Source organism: Oncorhynchus kisutch, unplaced genomic scaffold, assembly GCF_002021735.2.
Source record: "Oncorhynchus kisutch isolate 150728-3 unplaced genomic scaffold, Okis_V2 Okis05a-Okis16b_hom, whole genome shotgun sequence".
NCBI classification, from domain to species: domain Eukaryota; kingdom Metazoa; phylum Chordata; class Actinopteri; order Salmoniformes; family Salmonidae; genus Oncorhynchus; species Oncorhynchus kisutch.
Genome location: NW_022261982.1, coordinates 5,479,540 through 5,498,570, shown reverse-complemented (window position 1 = coordinate 5,498,570; position 19,031 = coordinate 5,479,540). Strand labels below are relative to the sequence as shown.

General features: G+C 43.3%; 2 protein-coding genes across 3 annotated transcripts in view; both read left to right on the top strand.

Annotated features, from left to right (window-relative positions):
* The first annotated feature begins 210 nt into the window (after nt 1-210).
* Nucleotides 211-12,605, top strand: LOC109886586 (synapse-associated protein 1-like). Its single transcript, XM_031813462.1, has 9 exons — nt 211-1,137; nt 1,314-1,432; nt 1,602-1,668; nt 10,247-10,320; nt 10,482-10,621; nt 10,979-11,130; nt 11,307-11,368; nt 11,516-11,669; nt 12,012-12,605. The coding sequence occupies exons 1-9, from the start codon at nt 921-923 to the stop codon at nt 12,137-12,139; spliced, it is 1,113 nt and encodes a 370-aa protein (XP_031669322.1). The 5' UTR covers nt 211-920; the 3' UTR covers nt 12,140-12,605.
* Nucleotides 12,606-12,704: 99 nt separating this feature from the next.
* Nucleotides 12,705-19,031, top strand: part of LOC109886584 (gamma-taxilin) — a 23,713-nt gene continuing 17,386 nt past the window's right edge. Inside the window, exons 1-4 of one of the 2 annotated variants that reach the window (XM_031813438.1) lie at nt 12,705-12,809; nt 14,155-14,425; nt 16,887-16,978; nt 17,329-17,499. In XM_031813438.1, coding sequence (XP_031669298.1) covers nt 14,170-14,425; nt 16,887-16,978; nt 17,329-17,499 — 519 coding nt within the window. In that variant the 5' untranslated portion in view covers nt 12,705-12,809; nt 14,155-14,169. Of the gene's footprint in view, nt 12,810-14,154; nt 14,426-16,886; nt 16,979-17,328; nt 17,500-17,597; nt 18,593-19,031 lie in introns of those variants that run through there. The other variant, XM_031813439.1, reaches the window with a different exon arrangement.

The window sequence follows — 19,031 nt, the reverse complement described above, 5'->3', positions numbered from 1 at the left end:
ACTAGAGTCATTTGTTCCCGTTTGAAACGACAGGCTGTGGTCTATCTTGGTTTAATTCTAACGACGATTTTATCGAGCAGCTCGAACCTCGGAAATCTCCGACTTCGCAGCGTTCAAGCAGAGACACCTTTGAGGAGATGGGAAACCGTATGAACGAACAATGTGTTCGTTGCCCATGCGTCGTCAATGTGGTGCATTCTGGGTGATTCTCGGACAAGGAGCGTTCTCTTTCAAATAGTGAATGGGAGTTAATTGGGCGCTAGCGGAAAAACCAAACATTAGCATTAATTTCGTCAAAAAGAAGTACAACATGCTACTATTTTCCAAGATGTGAGATAATTAACTCGTTCTCTGTAATATCATATAGCGTTGGAATCATGCTATTACGTACTCTAATATCTCTGGTTCAAGACAACCGCAAACTCGAGAAAAAAACAAGCCCCGACCTGAAGATCACTGACTTCATGATTTGACATCGTTTTTTCCGAGTTCCCAGTTTTGTTGAAAGCAACCATTACTTCCTCATTTGTTTCGTATCACTGTCTAACTAACCAATGAAAAGGGACATCACTGTCACCTGTTGGTGTGGAATGAGAAGTAGTGAATAAAATACAAAAATTACAGTGTGACAGCTTGGAGAGTTATCCATTTTTCCCTTCTTAAATAACACACTGTTGTTCGAATCCCACATTTGATCTGATAGCGATACTGTTAGAAAACGAAATAGATACTAACATTTCCCAGATGTAACAGCAGGCGGCAGTAATGCGCTCGCTTTGTATTTATTATGAAGAAAAAACAAGAACAAGAATCGCACCGTTTCCTGGTGACGTAAACACAGAACCATGAAGGTAAAATTCTAAGCACTTAGTTTACAATCGATTTTCTATCATAGCTACAACCGAAAGACATCGGCGAAAATGTTCAAAGGATGGGGAACGTGGCTGGGTATAGAGAACACCTCGACGACAGAGGAGAGCGAAGTGGCTGACGTTGCTGACGTTGCTGTGGAGGAGAAAATTGTTCAAGACCAAAATGAAGTAAACAAACAACACGAACCTCCAGCAACAGAAGAACTGGGGCAGGAGGACGGAGACACCGTCCAACTCATCTCTCAGCAAGCTAAAGGATTCGGTGGTAAGGAAGATTATAGATGGTTTCATTTATATTCATGTGAAAAGTGATTAACAGACTAATAATGATTATGTAGGCCTAAGAGACAACAATACATTGTTTGCCTGCCAAAACTTGAATGACAATGCCATCTGAAGCTGAGAATTGATCCAGGTTTTATATTCTTGTTACATATACAGGCTTAATATTCAACTTTGCCAGCAATGCTACCAAGAAGATCTCCAACTCTGTGGCAGAGACTGCACACACCATCAAGAAGAGCGTGGAAGAAGGGAACATAGATGGAATTTTTGACAAGGTGCATGGCATACTAAACTTTCCTGAATCGTGTTTGACAAGGAGGGTGTTTTAGTGTTAGCATCGGTTGCTATGTAACATCCCTCTGGTGTTGGCTCAAAACCGCTGATTTCTTGAAGCTTTGAGGTTTCTGTCTTGTAACATCACATGTCTGTGTTTCTGTTTTCCAGACTATTTTGGGGGATTTCAAAAAAGAACAGGACAAATTTGTCCAAGAAAAGAAAGCTAAGAAATCAGGTCAGTGTGGAGACATAATATCATACCCACTTGAGATTAGCTTACCTTCCACTCCTTGTACTCTGTGTCCTCAAATCAACATTTGTCATGTGCACAGCAAGGTTATTATTTAGTGTTTTTATATTCGTTTCTATTCATTTTCAGATTTTTATTTGTCATTCGGTTTATTTATTTAGTTTTCAGATCCACTTGATTAGTTTTTATTTGGTAAATTTTTTATGAAAATATGAATGTTTTCATCTGATTTAGTTTTAGTGTTAGGGACAGACAGTAGCCTATGCATGGGAGGCTAGTAGCCTGTGTGTGTATATATAGTTGTTTAGTTTTAGTGTTAGGGACAGACAGTAGCCTATGCATGGGAGGCTAGTAGCCTGTGTGTGTATATATAGTTGTTTAGTTTTAGTGTTAGGGACAGACAGTAGCCTATGCATGGGAGGCTAGTAGCCTGTGTGTGTATATATAGTTGTTTAGTGTTAGGGACAGACAGTAGCCTATGCATGGGAGGCTAGTAGCCTGTGTGTGTATATATAGTTGTTTTAGTGTTGGGGACAGACAGTAGCCTATGCATGGGAGGCTAGTAGCCTGTGTGTGTATATAGTTGTTTTAGTGTTAGGGACAGACAGTAGCCTATGCATGGGAGGCTAGTAGCCTGTGTGTGTATATATAGTTGTTTAGTTTTAGTGTTAGGGACAGACAGTAGCCTATGCATGGGAGGCTAGTAGCCTGTGTGTGTATATATAGTTGTTTAGTTTTAGTGTTGGGGACAGACAGTAGCCTATGCATGGGAGGCTAGTAGCCTGTGTGTGTATATAGTTGTTTTAGTGTTAGGGACAGACAGTAGCCTATGCATGGGAGGCTAGTAGCCTGTGTGTGTATATATAGTTGTTTAGTTTTAGTGTTATGGACAGACAGTAGCCTATGCATGGGAGGCTAGTAGCCTGTGTGTGTATATATAGTTGTTTAGTTTTAGTGTTAGGGACAGACAGTAGCCTATGCATGGGAGGCTAGTAGCCTGTGTGTGTATATATAGTTGTTTAGTTTTAGTGTTAGGGACAGACAGTAGCCTATGCATGGGAGGCTAGTAGCCTGTGTGTGTATATATAGTTGTTTAGTTTTAGTGTTAGGGACAGACAGTAGCCTATGCATGGGAGGCTAGTAGCCTGTGTGTGTATATATAGTGTTTTGTTTTAGTGTTAGGGACAGACAGTAGCCTATGCATGGGAGGCTAGTAGCCTGTGTGTGTATATATAGTTGTTTAGTTTTAGTGTTAGGGACAGACAGTAGCCTATGCATGGGAGGCTAGTAGCCTGTGTGTGTATATATAGTTGTTTAGTTTTAGTGTTAGGGACAGACAGTAGCCTATGCATGGGAGGCTAGTAGCCTGTGTGTGTATATATAGTTGTTTAGTTTTAGTGTTAGGGACAGACAGTAGCCTATGCATGGGAGGCTAGTAGCCTGTGTGTGTATATATAGTTGTTTAGTTTTAGTGTTAGGGACAGACAGTAGCCTATGCATGGGAGGCTAGTAGCCTGTGTGTGTATATATAGTTGTTTAGTTTTAGTGTTAGGGACAGACAGTAGCCTATGCATGGGAGGCTAGTAGCCTGTGTGTGTATATATAGTTGTTTAGTTTTAGTGTTAGGGACAGACAGTAGCCTATGCATGGGAGGCTAGTAGCCTGTGTGTGTATATATAGTTGTTTAGTTTTAGTGTTAGGGACAGACAGTAGCCTATGCATGGGAGGCTAGTAGCCTGTGTGTGTATATATAGTTGTTTAGTTTTAGTGTTAGGGACAGACAGTAGCCTATGCATGGGAGGCTAGTAGCCTGTGTGTGTATATATAGTTGTTTAGTTTTAGTGTTAGGGACAGACAGTAGCCTATGCATGGGAGGCTAGTAGCCTGTGTGTGTATATATAGTTGTTTTAGTGTTAGGGACAGACAGTAGCCTATGCATGGGAGGCTAGTAGCCTGTGTGTGTGTATATATAGTTGTTTAGTTTTAGTGTTAGGGACAGACAGTAGCCTATGCATGGGAGGCTAGTAGCCTGTGTGTGTATATATAGTTGTTTAGTTTTAGTGTTAGGGACAGACAGTAGCCTATGCATGGGAGGCTAGTAGCCTGTGTGTGTATATATAGTTGTTTAGTTTTAGTGTTAGGGACAGACAGTAGCCTATGCATGGGAGGCTAGTAGCCTGTGTGTGTATATATAGTTGTTTAGTTTTAGTGTTAGGGACAGACAGTAGCCTATGCATGGGAGGCTAGTAGCCTGTGTGTGTATATATAGTTGTTTAGTTTTAGTGTTAGGGACAGACAGTAGCCTATGCATGGGAGGCTAGTAGCCTGTGTGTGTATATATAGTTGTTTAGTTTTAGTGTTAGGGACAGACAGTAGCCTATGCATGGGAGGCTAGTAGCCTGTGTGTGTGTATATATAGTTGTTTAGTTTTAGTGTTAGGGACAGACAGTAGCCTATGCATGGGAGGCTAGTAGCCTGTGTGTGTGTATATATAGTTGTTTAGTTTTAGTGTTAGGGACAGACAGTAGCCTATGCATGGGAGGCTAGTAGCCTGTGTGTGTATATATAGTTGTTTTAGTGTTGGGGACAGACAGTAGCCTATGCATGGGAGGCTAGTAGCCTGTGTGTGTGTATATATAGTTGTTTAGTTTTAGTGTTAGGGACAGACAGTAGCCTATGCATGGGAGGCTAGTAGCCTGTGTGTGTATATAGTTGTTTTAGTGTTAGGGACAGACAGTAGCCTATGCATGGGAGGCTAGTAGCCTGTGTGTGTATATATAGTTGTTTAGTTTTAGTGTTATGGACAGACAGTAGCCTATGCATGGGAGGCTAGTAGCCTGTGTGTGTATATATAGTTGTTTAGTTTTAGTGTTAGGGACAGACAGTAGCCTATGCATGGGAGGCTAGTAGCCTGTGTGTGTATATATAGTTGTTTAGTTTTAGTGTTAGGGACAGACAGTAGCCTATGCATGGGAGGCTAGTAGCCTGTGTGTGTATATATAGTTGTTTAGTTTTAGTGTTAGGGACAGACAGTAGCCTATGCATGGGAGGCTAGTAGCCTGTGTGTGTATATATAGTTGTTTAGTTTTAGTGTTAGGGACAGACAGTAGCCTATGCATGGGAGGCTAGTAGCCTGTGTGTGTATATATAGTTGTTTAGTTTTAGTGTTAGGGACAGACAGTAGCCTATGCATGGGAGGCTAGTAGCCTGTGTGTGTATATATAGTTGTTTAGTTTTAGTGTTAGGGACAGACAGTAGCCTATGCATGGGAGGCTAGTAGCCTGTGTGTGTATATATAGTTGTTTAGTTTTAGTGTTAGGGACAGACAGTAGCCTATGCATGGGAGGCTAGTAGCCTGTGTGTGTATATATAGTTGTTTTAGTGTTAGGGACAGACAGTAGCCTATGCATGGGAGGCTAGTAGCCTGTGTGTGTATATATAGTGTTTTGTTTTAGTGTTAGGGACAGACAGTAGCCTATGCATGGGAGGCTAGTAGCCTGTGTGTGTATATATAGTTGTTTAGTTTTAGTGTTAGGGACAGACAGTAGCCTATGCATGGGAGGCTAGTAGCCTGTGTGTGTATATATAGTTGTTTAGTTTTAGTGTTAGGGACAGACAGTAGCCTATGCATGGGAGGCTAGTAGCCTGTGTGTGTATATATAGTTGTTTAGTTTTAGTGTTAGGGACAGACAGTAGCCTATGCATGGGAGGCTAGTAGCCTGTGTGTGTATATATAGTTGTTTAGTTTTAGTGTTAGGGACAGACAGTAGCCTATGCATGGGAGGCTAGTAGCCTGTGTGTGTATATATAGTTGTTTAGTTTTAGTGTTAGGGACAGACAGTAGCCTATGCATGGGAGGCTAGTAGCCTGTGTGTGTATATATAGTTGTTTAGTTTTAGTGTTGGGGACAGACAGTAGCCTATGCATGGGAGGCTAGTAGCCTGTGTGTGTATATATAGTTGTTTAGTTTTAGTGTTAGGGACAGACAGTAGCCTATGCATGGGAGGCTAGTAGCCTGTGTGTGTATATATAGTTGTTTTAGTGTTAGGGACAGACAGTAGCCTATGCATGGGAGGCTAGTAGCCTGTGTGTGTGTATATATAGTTGTTTAGTTTTAGTGTTAGGGACAGACAGTAGCCTATGCATGGGAGGCTAGTAGCCTGTGTGTGTGTATATATAGTTGTTTAGTTTTAGTGTTAGGGACAGACAGTAGCCTATGCATGGGAGGCTAGTAGCCTGTGTGTGTATATATAGTTGTTTTAGTGTTGGGGACAGACAGTAGCCTATGCATGGGAGGCTAGTAGCCTGTGTGTGTGTATATATAGTTGTTTAGTTTTAGTGTTAGGGACAGACAGTAGCCTATGCATGGGAGGCTAGTAGCCTGTGTGTGTGTATATATAGTTGTTTAGTTTTAGTGTTAGGGACAGACAGTAGCCTATGCATGGGAGGCTAGTAGCCTGTGTGTGTATATATAGTTGTTTTAGTGTTAGGGACAGACAGTAGCCTATGCATGGGAGGCTAGTAGCCTGTGTGTGTATATATAGTTGTTTTAGTGTTAGGGACAGACAGTAGCCTATGCATGGGAGGCTAGTAGCCTGTGTGTGTATATATAGTTGTTTTAGTGTTAGGGACAGACAGTAGCCTATGCATGGGAGGCTAGTAGCCTGTGTGTGTATATAGTTGTTTTAGTGTTAGGGACAGACAGTAGCCTATGCATGGGAGGCTAGTAGCCTGTGTGTGTATATATAGTTGTTTAGTTTTAGTGTTAGGGACAGACAGTAGCCTATGCATGGGAGGCTAGTAGCCTGTGTGTGTATATATAGTGTTTAGTTTTAGTGTTAGGGACAGACAGTAGCCTATGCATGGGAGGCTAGTAGCCTGTGTGTGTATATAGTTGTTTTAGTGTTAGGGACAGACAGTAGCCTATGCATGGGAGGCTAGTAGCCTGTGTGTGTATATATAGTTGTTTAGTTTTAGTGTTAGGGACAGACAGTAGCCTATGCATGGGAGGCTAGTAGCCTGTGTGTGTATATATAGTTGTTTAGTTTTAGTGTTAGGGACAGACAGTAGCCTATGCATGGGAGGCTAGTAGCCTGTGTGTGTGTATATATAGTTGTTTAGTTTTAGTGTTAGGGACAGACAGTAGCCTATGCATGGGAGGCTAGTAGCCTGTGTGTGTATATATAGTTGTTTAGTTTTAGTGTTAGGGACAGACAGTAGCCTATGCATGGGAGGCTAGTAGCCTGTGTGTGTGTATATATAGTTGTTTAGTTTTAGTGTTAGGGACAGACAGTAGCCTATGCATGGGAGGCTAGTAGCCTGTGTGTGTATATAGTTGTTTTAGTGTTAGGGACAGACAGTAGCCTATGCATGGGAGGCTAGTAGCCTGTGTGTGTATATATAGTTGTTTAGTTTTAGTGTTGGGGACAGACAGTAGCCTATGCATGGGAGGCTAGTAGCCTGTGTGTGTGTATATATAGTTGTTTAGTTTTAGTGTTAGGGACAGACAGTAGCCTATGCATGGGAGGCTAGTAGCCTGTGTGTATATATAGTTGTTTTAGTGTTAGGGACAGACAGTAGCCTATGCATGGGAGGCTAGTAGCCTGTGTGTGTATATATAGTTGTTTAGTTTTAGTGTTAGGGACAGACAGTAGCCTATGCATGGGAGGCTAGTAGCCTGTGTGTGTATAAATAGTTGTTTAGTTTTAGTGTTAGGGACAGACAGTAGCCTACGCATGGGAGGCTAGTAGCCTGTGTGTGTATATATAGTTGTTTTGTTTTTGGGGGTGTCACTTCCTGCCACTGGGGGGGGCAGTAATAGGTTTAAAGGAAGACTCAGCGAGATGGCGTACAGGACTTTATAGTCCCGTACCCCTTCAAACATTCAACCTCCAGCTGCGCACCCCCTCTAGCACCAGGGTCAGCACACTCTCAAATGTTGTTTTTTGCCATCATTGTAAGCCTGCCACACACACACACTATATGATACATTTATTAAACATAAGAATGGGTGTGAGTGAGTTTGTCGTCACAACCTGGCCCGTGGGAAGTGACAAAGAGCTCTTATAGGACCAGGGCACAAATAATAATAATACATCATTTAGCTCTTTATTTAACCACCTCACATATAAACCCTTATTTGTTCATGGAAATGGTGAATAACTCACCACAGGTTAATGAGAAGGGTGTGAATAACTCACCACAGGTTAATGAGAAGGGTGTGAATATCTCACCACAGGTTAATGAGAAGGGTGTGAATATCTCACCACAGGTTAATGAGAAGGGTGTGAATAACTCACCACAGGTTAATGAGAAGGATGTGAATAACTCACCACAGGTTAATGAGAAGGGTGTGAATAACTCACCACAGGTTAATGAGAAGGATGTGAGTAACTCACCACAGGTTAATGAGAAGGATGTGCTTGAAAGGATGCACATAACTGCAATGTTGGGTTGTATTGGAAAGAGCAGTTTTAAATCATTTTCAACACGCAGTCTGTGCCAGTATTTCGTTTTCATGCTAGTGAGGGCCGAGAAGAATCCACTCTCACATAGGTACATGGTTGCAAAGGGCATAACAGCACGATTTGCCAAGGCAGGATACTCTAAGCGCAGCCCAATCCAGAAGTCTGGCAGTGGCTTCTGATTAAATGACATTTTCACATAACCGCCTATGTCAATTCCGATGAGGCTCTTGTTCAGATCTCGGTAAGTGGACTGGAGGCAGGGCATGAAAGGGATAACGAATCAAGTTGTTTGTGTCATCCGTAATTGTAGTTATCATATTTGCGCCTCTTCGATGGTCCAACGTCCCTGTCTGTTGTTTGGTGCTTTCCCGGGTAAGGGGGCTGTTGCTCTTCGGCTGCATCGGAATCAAATGGGCAACAGCTACATAAGGACAGTTAGTGGAATTCCTGAGAGAAAGTAACGGTTAATGTGATTGGATGTTAATTATCTGACTAGGCTACCTGTATTTGACATCGTGTTATTTCTGGGGCGGCAGGGTAGCCTAGTGGTTAGAGCGTTGGACTAGTAACCGGAAGGTTGCAAGTTCAAACCCCTGAGCTGTGTGTATATATAGTTGTTTGTCGTTCTGCCCCTGAACAGGCAGTTAACCCACTGTTCCTAGGCCGTCATTGAAAATAAGAATTTGTTCTTAACTGACTTGCCTAGTTAAATAAAGTTTTTTTTTTTTAATTGCTGAACATTACATTGTTTAATTTTATTTTGGGCAGTGAAACGAGAGAGAAAAAAACCGATTCACCCCGTTGGAAAATATAAATTGACTGTTTGAAAATGTGAAGAAAATAAATATATATATAAATAAAAATGTGAACCACGTTTTTATTTGGCGCGCCCCCGTTTGGGAATGTCGATCATATGTATCCAACTCATCACACGGTGGGCCGAGTGTCTGCGGGTTTTCGCTCCTCTCTTGTACTTGATTGATGAATTATGGTCACTGATTTAGTTAAAAAAAAACTCCCCTCACCTGGTTGTCTAGGTCTAAATTGAAAGGAAAAACCAAAAAACCAGCAGACACTAGGCCTTCCATGGAATGAGTTTGACACCCCTGACGTAGATGCAAAGTAAACAGTAGTAGTGAGTCCATTTCCGCAACAACCAGGAGAGTTGAAGCGAGGTTAAACTTCACTGCTGTTTTGGTCCGGTAGCTACCATGTTGTAGCAGTGTGAAGCGGAGATACTCTGGGTGACGGTGTGAGAGCAGTCTTCCGTCTTCACTACTGTTTTGGTCCGGTAGCTACCATGTTGAAGCAGTGTGAAGCGGAGATACTCTGGGTGACGGTGTGAGAGCAGTCTTCCGTCGTGCTCATTTCAGTTGCCGCGTTAGAGCGGATCACTTTTGTCAAGTCATTCTGGGGGGGAAATTGTCCGACATGCCTTGTTGGAAAACCACATTTAGTGTCTGACTTTTGACTGTCGCAGATGCACCTCCCCGGACTTCACTCCTCGACTTTCGTCTACAGTAATATGCTTTAGCCTTAACACTCAGTATGGCTACAGCCATTTAAAGTATAATTCCAGTATAGTTTTAGTTTTTCAAAAGGGTTTGCTAATTATTTTATTTCAGTTTACTAAATAGTTTTTTCATGATTCGTTTTAGTTAACTAGTTATATAATGACAGGACACAACAGGTGTAAACAGTCAAGTGAAATGCTTACTTACAAGCTCTTTCTCAACAATGCCATATTCAATATCAAGGTAAAGAAATAGAAAAGTGTCATTCAGAATAGATTCTTTAAAAAAACAAAGAGAACAGAACCCATGCTAAGTCAGGTCAGGTAACACAATGAATAAAACCCACAGGAGAATGTACCCTACAGGCCAGTACCAGCACCATATCAATGTGCAGGGATACTGCTGATAAATGGCAGAGTAGAATGTTAGCTAAACAGACTTGCAACCAGACTATCTTGAGATGATATACCAGTAAACATGATCATAGTTATACATATATACATACATACATATATATATATATATACATACATACATACATACATGGTGGAACTAAAATGGTTTCTTCTTGTTCCCCTCCAGACACAGCTGTACCACCATGGGTTGGCTACAGTGAGGAGGAGACCATGCAGCAACAGATCCTGGCTTTGTCCGCTGTTAGTAGCATTTCTAACATTGTCTGTCCACATTGTGCACTTAAGAGTTTGTGATTTGATTCCATCCAATTGCATCTCATCACTGTCAGAGTGCATTGTGTTGATTGTACCTTTTCAATTTGATTTAAATTCATCACAACTTTATTGATCTGTTATTCCAGGACAGGAGGAACTTCCTGAGAGACCCACCAGCTGGAGTTCAGTTCCAGTTCGACTCTGAGCAGATGTATCCTATCGCCATGGTGATGCTGCAGGAAGATGAGCTACTGAACAGGATGCGCTTCGACCTGGTCCCCAAACAGTCAGCAGACAGCCATTACAAATCTAATGCATTACAAATCCATTATTGCACTTCAAACATGCCTCGATTCAACTCAGAATTATTTACAGATAGAGATTGCAGGCATAAAGTTGACCTGTTGGCTAATGTTGGATGATGCCAATCCTGTCCATTGATAAGCCTCTTAGAACCAGCCAGATTGCTGCATTCAATTGAAAAAGAATGGTGAGCTATCGCTCAATCAGACTGGTTCACACAGCTTGGACCAGCCATTGCAATTGGAAGAACTGTACATGTGTTTCCATCCATATCAAGTTATCGATGAACCCTTCAGTATATGTGTATGTTACTTACATATTCAATGCTCTGTGTGTTTAGAGTGAAGGAGGATGTGTTCTGGAGGAACTACTTCTACCGTGTGTCCCTGATAAAGCAGTCGGCCCAGCTCACGGCCCTGGCAGCACAGCAGCAGGCTGTAGACCACAGAGAGGAGCAGAAGACCATCAGCCCGGAGGGTGTCAGCCTCACAGGTACTCTATTCTGTTCTATGGTTGGTCGGAATTCAGTTTGTGTGATCCTGACACGTCCCTAACTAAAAACACTGCATTGGTGTTATGTGCAAAGCAGAGCAATTGGTGAACTACTGTCAAGCAACAGTTTATAGCCTAACTTCTGTTTCATGTTATTGTTGTTTGTTGTCATGCAGAAAATACCATCAGACCAAAAACACCTCCAGTATCCATTAGTGACATTCCCAAGAGTGGAGAGGTGAGTAAATGTTTTGTTTTTCTGAAGAAAAGTCAGCCCCTTTGAATAATTCTGTGCACGTCTATATATAGACCACTGAAATACTGTGTAAATATCAAGTCAAATGTATGAAATGGTCTGGATTCTCTTTTTAATGTTGTTAAATAGCAGGAGGAAGAGGAGAATGAGATCTCCACCAGCCCTGGGGTCTCCGAGTTTGTGAGCGATGCCTTTGACTCCTGTAACATCGACCATGAAGACCTGAGGAAAGAGATGGAACAGCTGGTGCTGGACAAGAAGGAGGACGCTGCAACTCCAGAGGGTCAGTTCTAGAACTATTAGATCATATCTAGAGTAACAAACAACCAGCAAGAACTCCAGAGGGTCAGTTCTAGAACTATTAGATCATATCTAGAGTAACAAACAACCAGCAAGAACTCCAGAGGGTCAGTTCTAGAACTATTAGATCATATCTAGAGTAACAAACAACCAGCAAGAACTCCAGAGTTCTATTGTTTGATTTCACTGGAACCTGGAAAGGGCTTGGATTTAATATAATGGCTCAGGTGGTAGAGCTGGATGTTGAATTAGAGGAGAGTGAATGGCATGTGTTGTTTTCTCTTCAGTCTGTAGCATTGATCTCATAATGCTGTTATTTGTTCAGAGGAGACAGCGGACTGGGAGAAGGAACTCCAGGCAGAGTTACAGGAGTATGAGGTGGTGACGGAGGCAGACAACAAAGATGACAACTGGGATAAAGAGATCGAGAAGATGCTTCAGTCGGACGAGTAGAGGTGACCGACCCGTCTTGCTTCAGTCTAGTATCTCTGATATGAGAGAGAGCACCATGAAGGATCAGAAACCATGACCTTGTCTAGTCTAGACCATAGAAATAGAATGGTATAGAAATGAAGGGAACCGCTGCATACAAACCATTAACTGTTTGTTTCAGCACACTCTAGAATGGGAACATCTATGGGGTGTATTCTGATCTGGTGGTGGTCAGGAGTTGAAATACTGTATAATATACATTTTCTGTCTGTACAGTTTAGTGGCTGGCTGTCATTTTAGCTGTGAACGTTTATGGCCGAGGAGGCAACTGACATATTGCATATTGTCATTTTTTCTCTATTCTGCTCTTTTCTTTTTCTGGAATTGTTTTGCAGTTGGGATGTGTACATCTATCCAAATAATACTTGTTTCTGTGCTACTCAAATCCTGCTTTCAGTTTTTCCCTAATAAATATACTTCTTTCCAATTGTCTAAATGTCTTTCCTTAATGAAAATTACAGCCATATTGTTATATCTGAAGGGCTGTATAGGGAAGGGTTTTGTTTTGGTGTTGTTTATGCAACATGACAATAGGGTCAAGCAGCCCCGCCCCGTCATTATATATTGCGTCACATCATAGCGACACACTCCGATGCCAGAGACAGAGTCGATTTAAACAGTAAAAACACAGGTACAGTGTGGTACTTTTACGCCCTTTTCTGTGTTTCACTGACCCTACACAAATTATGTCTGTATTTCTAAATGATTGTAACGTGTTACAGTCAAACAAAAGAGAACGCGAAGTGTTAAAACATGTTTTATTTACTAAGGAAGTCCATAGCATAGTTTGCCAGTGACAGGTTGTTAGCTTAGCATAAGTTGGCACAGTGTGGACTCACGCACCTGCCAAACCCAAACAGTTTGCGAATTATTGCTTGGTGGTATTTTCTTTCTATACTTACGTTCAATAATCCATACATCAATCAATACTTAGAAGGAAACACTTTAGTCCACAATTATTGTTGAGTTGAATGTCAACGTTGGATTTGTTACTCAGCTAACAAGCTAACCTACAGCTAGCTCGTGTCAAAGCTAGCTAGCCTAGCATACCAAAGGTTACTGTGACTGACGTTATAATTATGCTAACTAGATTATTTAGATCTGTGGCTCGCTAGCTACATCCATTAGCTTTAGCGTAGCCGATACATGGCGCTATGTTTTCCTATCAGTATAGCTATTAGCTGGGTAGGTAAAGTCACTTGAAATTGTTTGGAGGTTATTAGCTAACACGAATTGGCTAGCTAGTGCCTGCTAATAATATATCAAAACTAGCCAACGTTGGGTAGCTAGTTTTATTGACACTACTGTGTGGCAAGTTTACTTGTTTGGGTGTCTAAATTGATTTTACTAACGTACGAGTGTAACTGCAACAGCGGTGTTTAGGCTCACTTGTGTTCAGTCGGATAATTATTTTATCTTCGGTGTCCGGGTTATCTAGGCAGTTAACTAAATCAAGGGAATTGAGGGGTTCTTGTGCTGATTTATATGGCGAGTCCTTCTGTTGGTGCTGTTAGGTCTAGCACGTGGTAATCCTCAACTATCTAATTAAATGATTCTATCCCTTCTTGATGAGGGAACTGTGGTCCAGTGTTTCATTAATATGAATAACTATAGTTACCATTACTGCCAATGCTACCCTAGTTATTAGAATGATCTGAACTTAGTGACCCTTGGTCAGATCAGAGTTAAAGGTGGGGACCTGTCTTGCCCTGCTAGAGTTTGTGCCTTGCTTGCTAGAGTCCGGACCAGAGATGTAAAACGGAGGACAGCATGTGGTTGCTAACTTGCTGTCTCATTACTGTCAATGTTTACAAGTGTTGTTGAGGCTAATTGAAATAAGTTACACACCACTGACAAGATCAGTAAATGATCAAGTATGAACCGGTTCTGTTAACGAATTGAATCAATGCTTACTCACATGGTCAGGTGGATACGACCACCTATATTTCACTGAGTTAACTTTTCCTCTTTGCCAGTTTGGGACCAATATCATGGAGGCCGCAGGGTTCTGTGGAATGGAGGTGGCGACTCGGGGGCTAGTGGGGGGATCTGGCAGCAGCTCCCCTCCAGAGCTGGACAGCCCAGGTAGCCAGGAGCACCTGGGGATGTTTGAGCTGGTCAGTAGCTGCTGCAGTGAGGAGGTGAGAGGGGAGACTCCAGGGAGAGAGGACTGCCCCCTGGACCCCAACAATGCTGAGCTGGACCCAGGCGGTGGTGGTAGCAAGATCAAGGACCAAAAGGGATTGGGTAGGTTAACACGAGACTGTCGTTGCCTGTCTAACGCGTGTGAGGTAATATATGCAAACCACTGCATGCTGTCATGGTGATTTTAGCCAAGTTATTGAGAATGTCCCTTCCTCTTCAACCATGACAAGTGGCTGATCTCTTCACTTGTTGTTTTGTAACAGGAAAAGAGGTTATCTTACTGATGCAAGCCCTGACCACACTAGCCTCGCCAGAGGAGAAATGGCTGATCTCTTCACTTGTTGTTTTGTAACAGGAAAAGAGGTTCTCTTACTGATGCAAGCCCTGACCACACTAGCCTCACCAGAGGAGAAGTGGCTGATCTCTTCACTTGTTGTTTTGTAACAGGAAAAGAGGTTCTCTTACTGATGCAAGCCCTGACCACACTAGCCTCGCCAGAGGAGAAATGGCTGATCTCTTCACTTGTTGTTTTGTAACAGGAAAAGAGGTTCTCTTACTGATGCAAGCCCTGACCACACTAGCCTCACCAGAGGAGAAGTGGCTGATCTCTTCACTTGTTGTTTTGTAACAGGAAAAGAGGTTCTCTTACTGATGCAAGCCCTGACCACACTAGCCTCACCAGAGGAGAAGTGGCTGATCTCTTCACTTGTTGTTTTGTAACAGGAAAAGAGGTTCTCTTACTGATGCAAGCCCTGACCACACTAGCCTCACCAGAGGAGAAGTGGCTGATCTCTTCACTTGTTGTTTTGTAACAGGAAAAGAGGTTCTCTTACTGATGCAAGCCCTGACCACACTAGCCTCACCAGAGGAGAAGTGGCTGATCTCTTCACTTGTTGTTTTGTAACAGGAAAAGAGGTTCTCTTACTGATGCAAGCCCTGACCACACTAGCCTCACCAGAGGAGAAGTGGCTGATCTCTTCACTTGTTGTTTTGTAACAGGAAAAGAGGTTCTCTTACTGATGCAAGCCCTGACCACACTAGCCTCACCAGAGGAGAAGTGGCTGATCTCTTCACTTGTTGTTTTGTAACAGGAAAAGAGGTTCTCTTACTGATGCAAGCCCTGACCACACTAGCCTCGCCAGAGGAGAAATGGCTGATCTCTTCACTTGTTGTTTTGTAACAGGAAAAGAGGTTCTCTTACTGATGCAAGCCCTGACCACACTAGCCTCACCAGAGGAGAAGTGGCTGATCTCTTCACTTGTTGTTTTGTAACAGGAAAAGAGGTTCTCTTACTGATGCAAGCCCTGACCACACTAGCCTCACCAGAGGAGAAGTGGCTGATCTCTTCACTTGTTGTTTTGTAACAGGAAAAGAGGTTCTCTTACTGATGCAAGCCCTGACCACACTAGCCTCACCAGAGGAGAAATGGCTGATCTCTTCACTTGTTGTTTTGTAACAGGAAAAGAGGTTCTCTTACTGATGCAAGCCCTGACCACACTAGCCTCGCCAGAGGAGAAGTGGCTGATCTCTTCACTTGTTGTTTTGTAACAGGAAAAGAGGTTCTCTTACTGATGCAAGCCCTGACCACACTAGCCTCGCCAGAGGAGAAATGGCTGATCTCTTCACTTGTTGTTTTGTAACAGGAAAAGAGGTTCTCTTACTGATGCAAGCCCTGACCACACTAGCCTCGCCAGAGGAGAAATGGCTGATCTCTTCACTTGTTGTTTTGTAACAGGAAAAGAGGTTCTCTTACTGATGCAAGCCCTGACCACACTAGCCTCACCAGAGGAGAAATGGCTGATCTCTTCACTTGTTGTTTTGTAACAGGAAAAGAGGTTCTCTTACTGATGCAAGCCCTGACCACACTAGCCTCACCAGAGGAGAAGTGGCTGATCTCTTCACTTGTTGTTTTGTAACAGGAAAAGAGGTTCTCTTACTGATGCAAGCCCTGACCACACTAGCCTCGCCAGAGGAGAAATGGCTGATCTCTTCACTTGTTGTTTTGTAACAGGAAAAGAGGTTCTCTTACTGATGCAAGCCCTGACCACACTAGCCTCACCAGAGGAGAAGTGGCTGATCTCTTCACTTGTTGTTTTGTAACAGGAAAAGAGGTTCTCTTACTGATGCAAGCCCTGACCACACTAGCCTCGCCAGAGGAGAAATGGCTGATCTCTTCACTTGTTGTTTTGTAACAGGAAAAGAGGTTCTCTTACTGATGCAAGCCCTGACCACACTAGCCTCACCAGAGGAGAAATGGCTGATCTCTTCACTTGTTGTTTTGTAACAGGAAAAGAGGTTCTCTTACTGATGCAAGCCCTGACCACACTAGCCTCACCAGAGGAGAAGTGGCTGATCTCTTCACTTGTTGTTTTGTAACAGGAAAAGAGGTTCTCTTACTGATGCAAGCCCTGACCACACTAGCCTCGCCAGAGGAGAAATGGCTGATCTCTTCACTTGTTGTTTTGTAACAGGAAAAGAGGTTCTCTTACTGATGCAAGCCCTGACCACACTAGCCTCCCCAGAGGAGAAGTGGCTGATCTCTTCACTTGTTGTTTTGTAACAGGAAAAGAGGTTCTCTTACTGATGCAAGCCCTGACCACACTAGCCTCCCCAGAGGAGAAGCTGGCCGCTTTGTGCAAGAAGTATGCTGATTCGGTAAGAGCTGGAAGCCTCCACATGTCTATGCTGCTATAAGGGATTCTTTTCATCTAATAAATTGCAGTGGGCCACTGCTAGTTGATCAGCTAAACATGTTCATCTCTATTTGTGTCTTGCGTTTGTATACCCCGGATTGTGTTTATTAGTACACACCCTGGCAAAACTATTTTGCAACCGAAAGCAAAAGGAGAATTTCTAATTACACCAATTCAGTTAGTTTTCTTCCATTTCATGCCTAATGAACACTAACCAGGTCTCATTTGAATCTCTGTTCAAATGGTGTTTTGAGTATCACTACGCCTTTGTGTCCTGTGACAGCTTTGATTGATTGATTGATTGATTGACAGCTGGAGGAGAGCCGCAGTATACAGAAGCAGGTGAAGGTGCTGCAGAAGAAGCAGTCCCAGATGGTCAAAGAGAAGGTCCACCTGCAGAGTGAACACAGCAAGGCCATCCTGTCACGCAGCAAGCTGGAGAGCCTCTGTAGGGAACTGCAGAGACACAATAAGACCCTGAAGGTAGGTAGTGAGGAGAGTCTGTCACACAGCAAGCTGGAGAGCCTCTGTAGGGAACTGCAGAGACACAATAAGACCCTCAAGGTAGGTAGTGAGGAGAGTCTGTCACACAGCAAGCTGGAGAGCCTCTGTAGGGAACTGCAGAGACACAATAAGACCCTCAAGGTAGGTAGTGAGGAGAGTCTGTCACACAGCAAGCTGGAGAGCCTCTGTAGGGAACTGCAGACACAATAAGACCCTCAAGGTAGGTAGTGAGGAGAGTCTGTCACACAGCAAGCTGGAGAGCCTCTGTAGGGAACTGCAGAGACAGAATAAGACCCTGAAGGTAGGTAGTGAGGAGAGTCTGTCACACAGCAAGGCCATCCTGTCACACAGCAAGCTGGAGAGCCTCTGTAGGGAACTGCAGAGACACAATAAGACCCTCAAGGTAGGTAGTGAGGAGAGTCTGTCACACAGCAAGCTGGAGAGCCTCTGTAGGGAACTGCAGAGACACAATAAGACCCTGAAGGTAGGTAGTGAGGAAAGTCTGTCACACAGCAAGGCCATCCTGTCACACAGCAAGCTGGAGAGCCTCTGTAGGGAACTGCAGAGACAGAATAAGACCCTGAAGGTAGGTAGTGAGGAGAGTCTGTCACACAGCAAGCTGGAGAGCCTCTGTAGGGAACTGCAGAGACACAATAAGACCCTGAAGGTAGGTAGTGAGGAGAGTCTGTCACACAGCAAGCTGGAGAGCCTCTGTAGGGAACTGCAGAGACACAATAAGACCCTCAAGGTAGGTAGTGAGGAGAGTCTGTCACACAGCATGCTGGAGAGCCTCTCTAGGGATCTGCAGAGACACAATAAGACCCTCAAGGTAGGTAGTGAGGAGAGTCTATCACACAGCAAGCTGGAGAGCCTCTGTAGGGAACTGCAGAGACACAATAAGACCCTCAAGGTAGGTAGTGAGGAGAGTCTGTCACACAGCATGCTGGAGAGCCTCTCTAGGGATCTGCAGAGACACAATAAGACCCTCAAGGTAGGTAGTGAGGAGAGTCTATCACACAGCAAGCTGGAGAGCCTCTGTAGGGAACTGCAGAGACACAATAAGACCCTGAAGGTAGGTAGTGAGGAGAGTCTGTCACACAGCAAGCTGGAGAGCCTCTGTAGGGAACTGCAGAGACACAATAAGACCCTCAAGGTAGGTAGTGAGGAGAGTCTGTCACACAGCAAGGCCATCCTGTCACGCAGCAAGCTGGAGAGCCTCTGTAGGGAACTGCAGAGACACAATAAGACCCTCGAGGTAGGTAGTGAGGAGAGTCTGTCACACAGCAAGTCAGTTAGTGGCTACTGTAAGCCTGTGTACTCATTGAACTACATATAGAATCATAGGATCTCTATGCTTGTATCAAATCACATTTTATTCATCACATGCTCTGAATACAACTGGACTTTACAGTGAAATGCTTGCTTACGGACCTTTCCCAACGATGCAGAGTAGCAAAAATAAAACACTAACTAACACGAGGAATGAAATTGAATCCACAAGAATGGAGCTT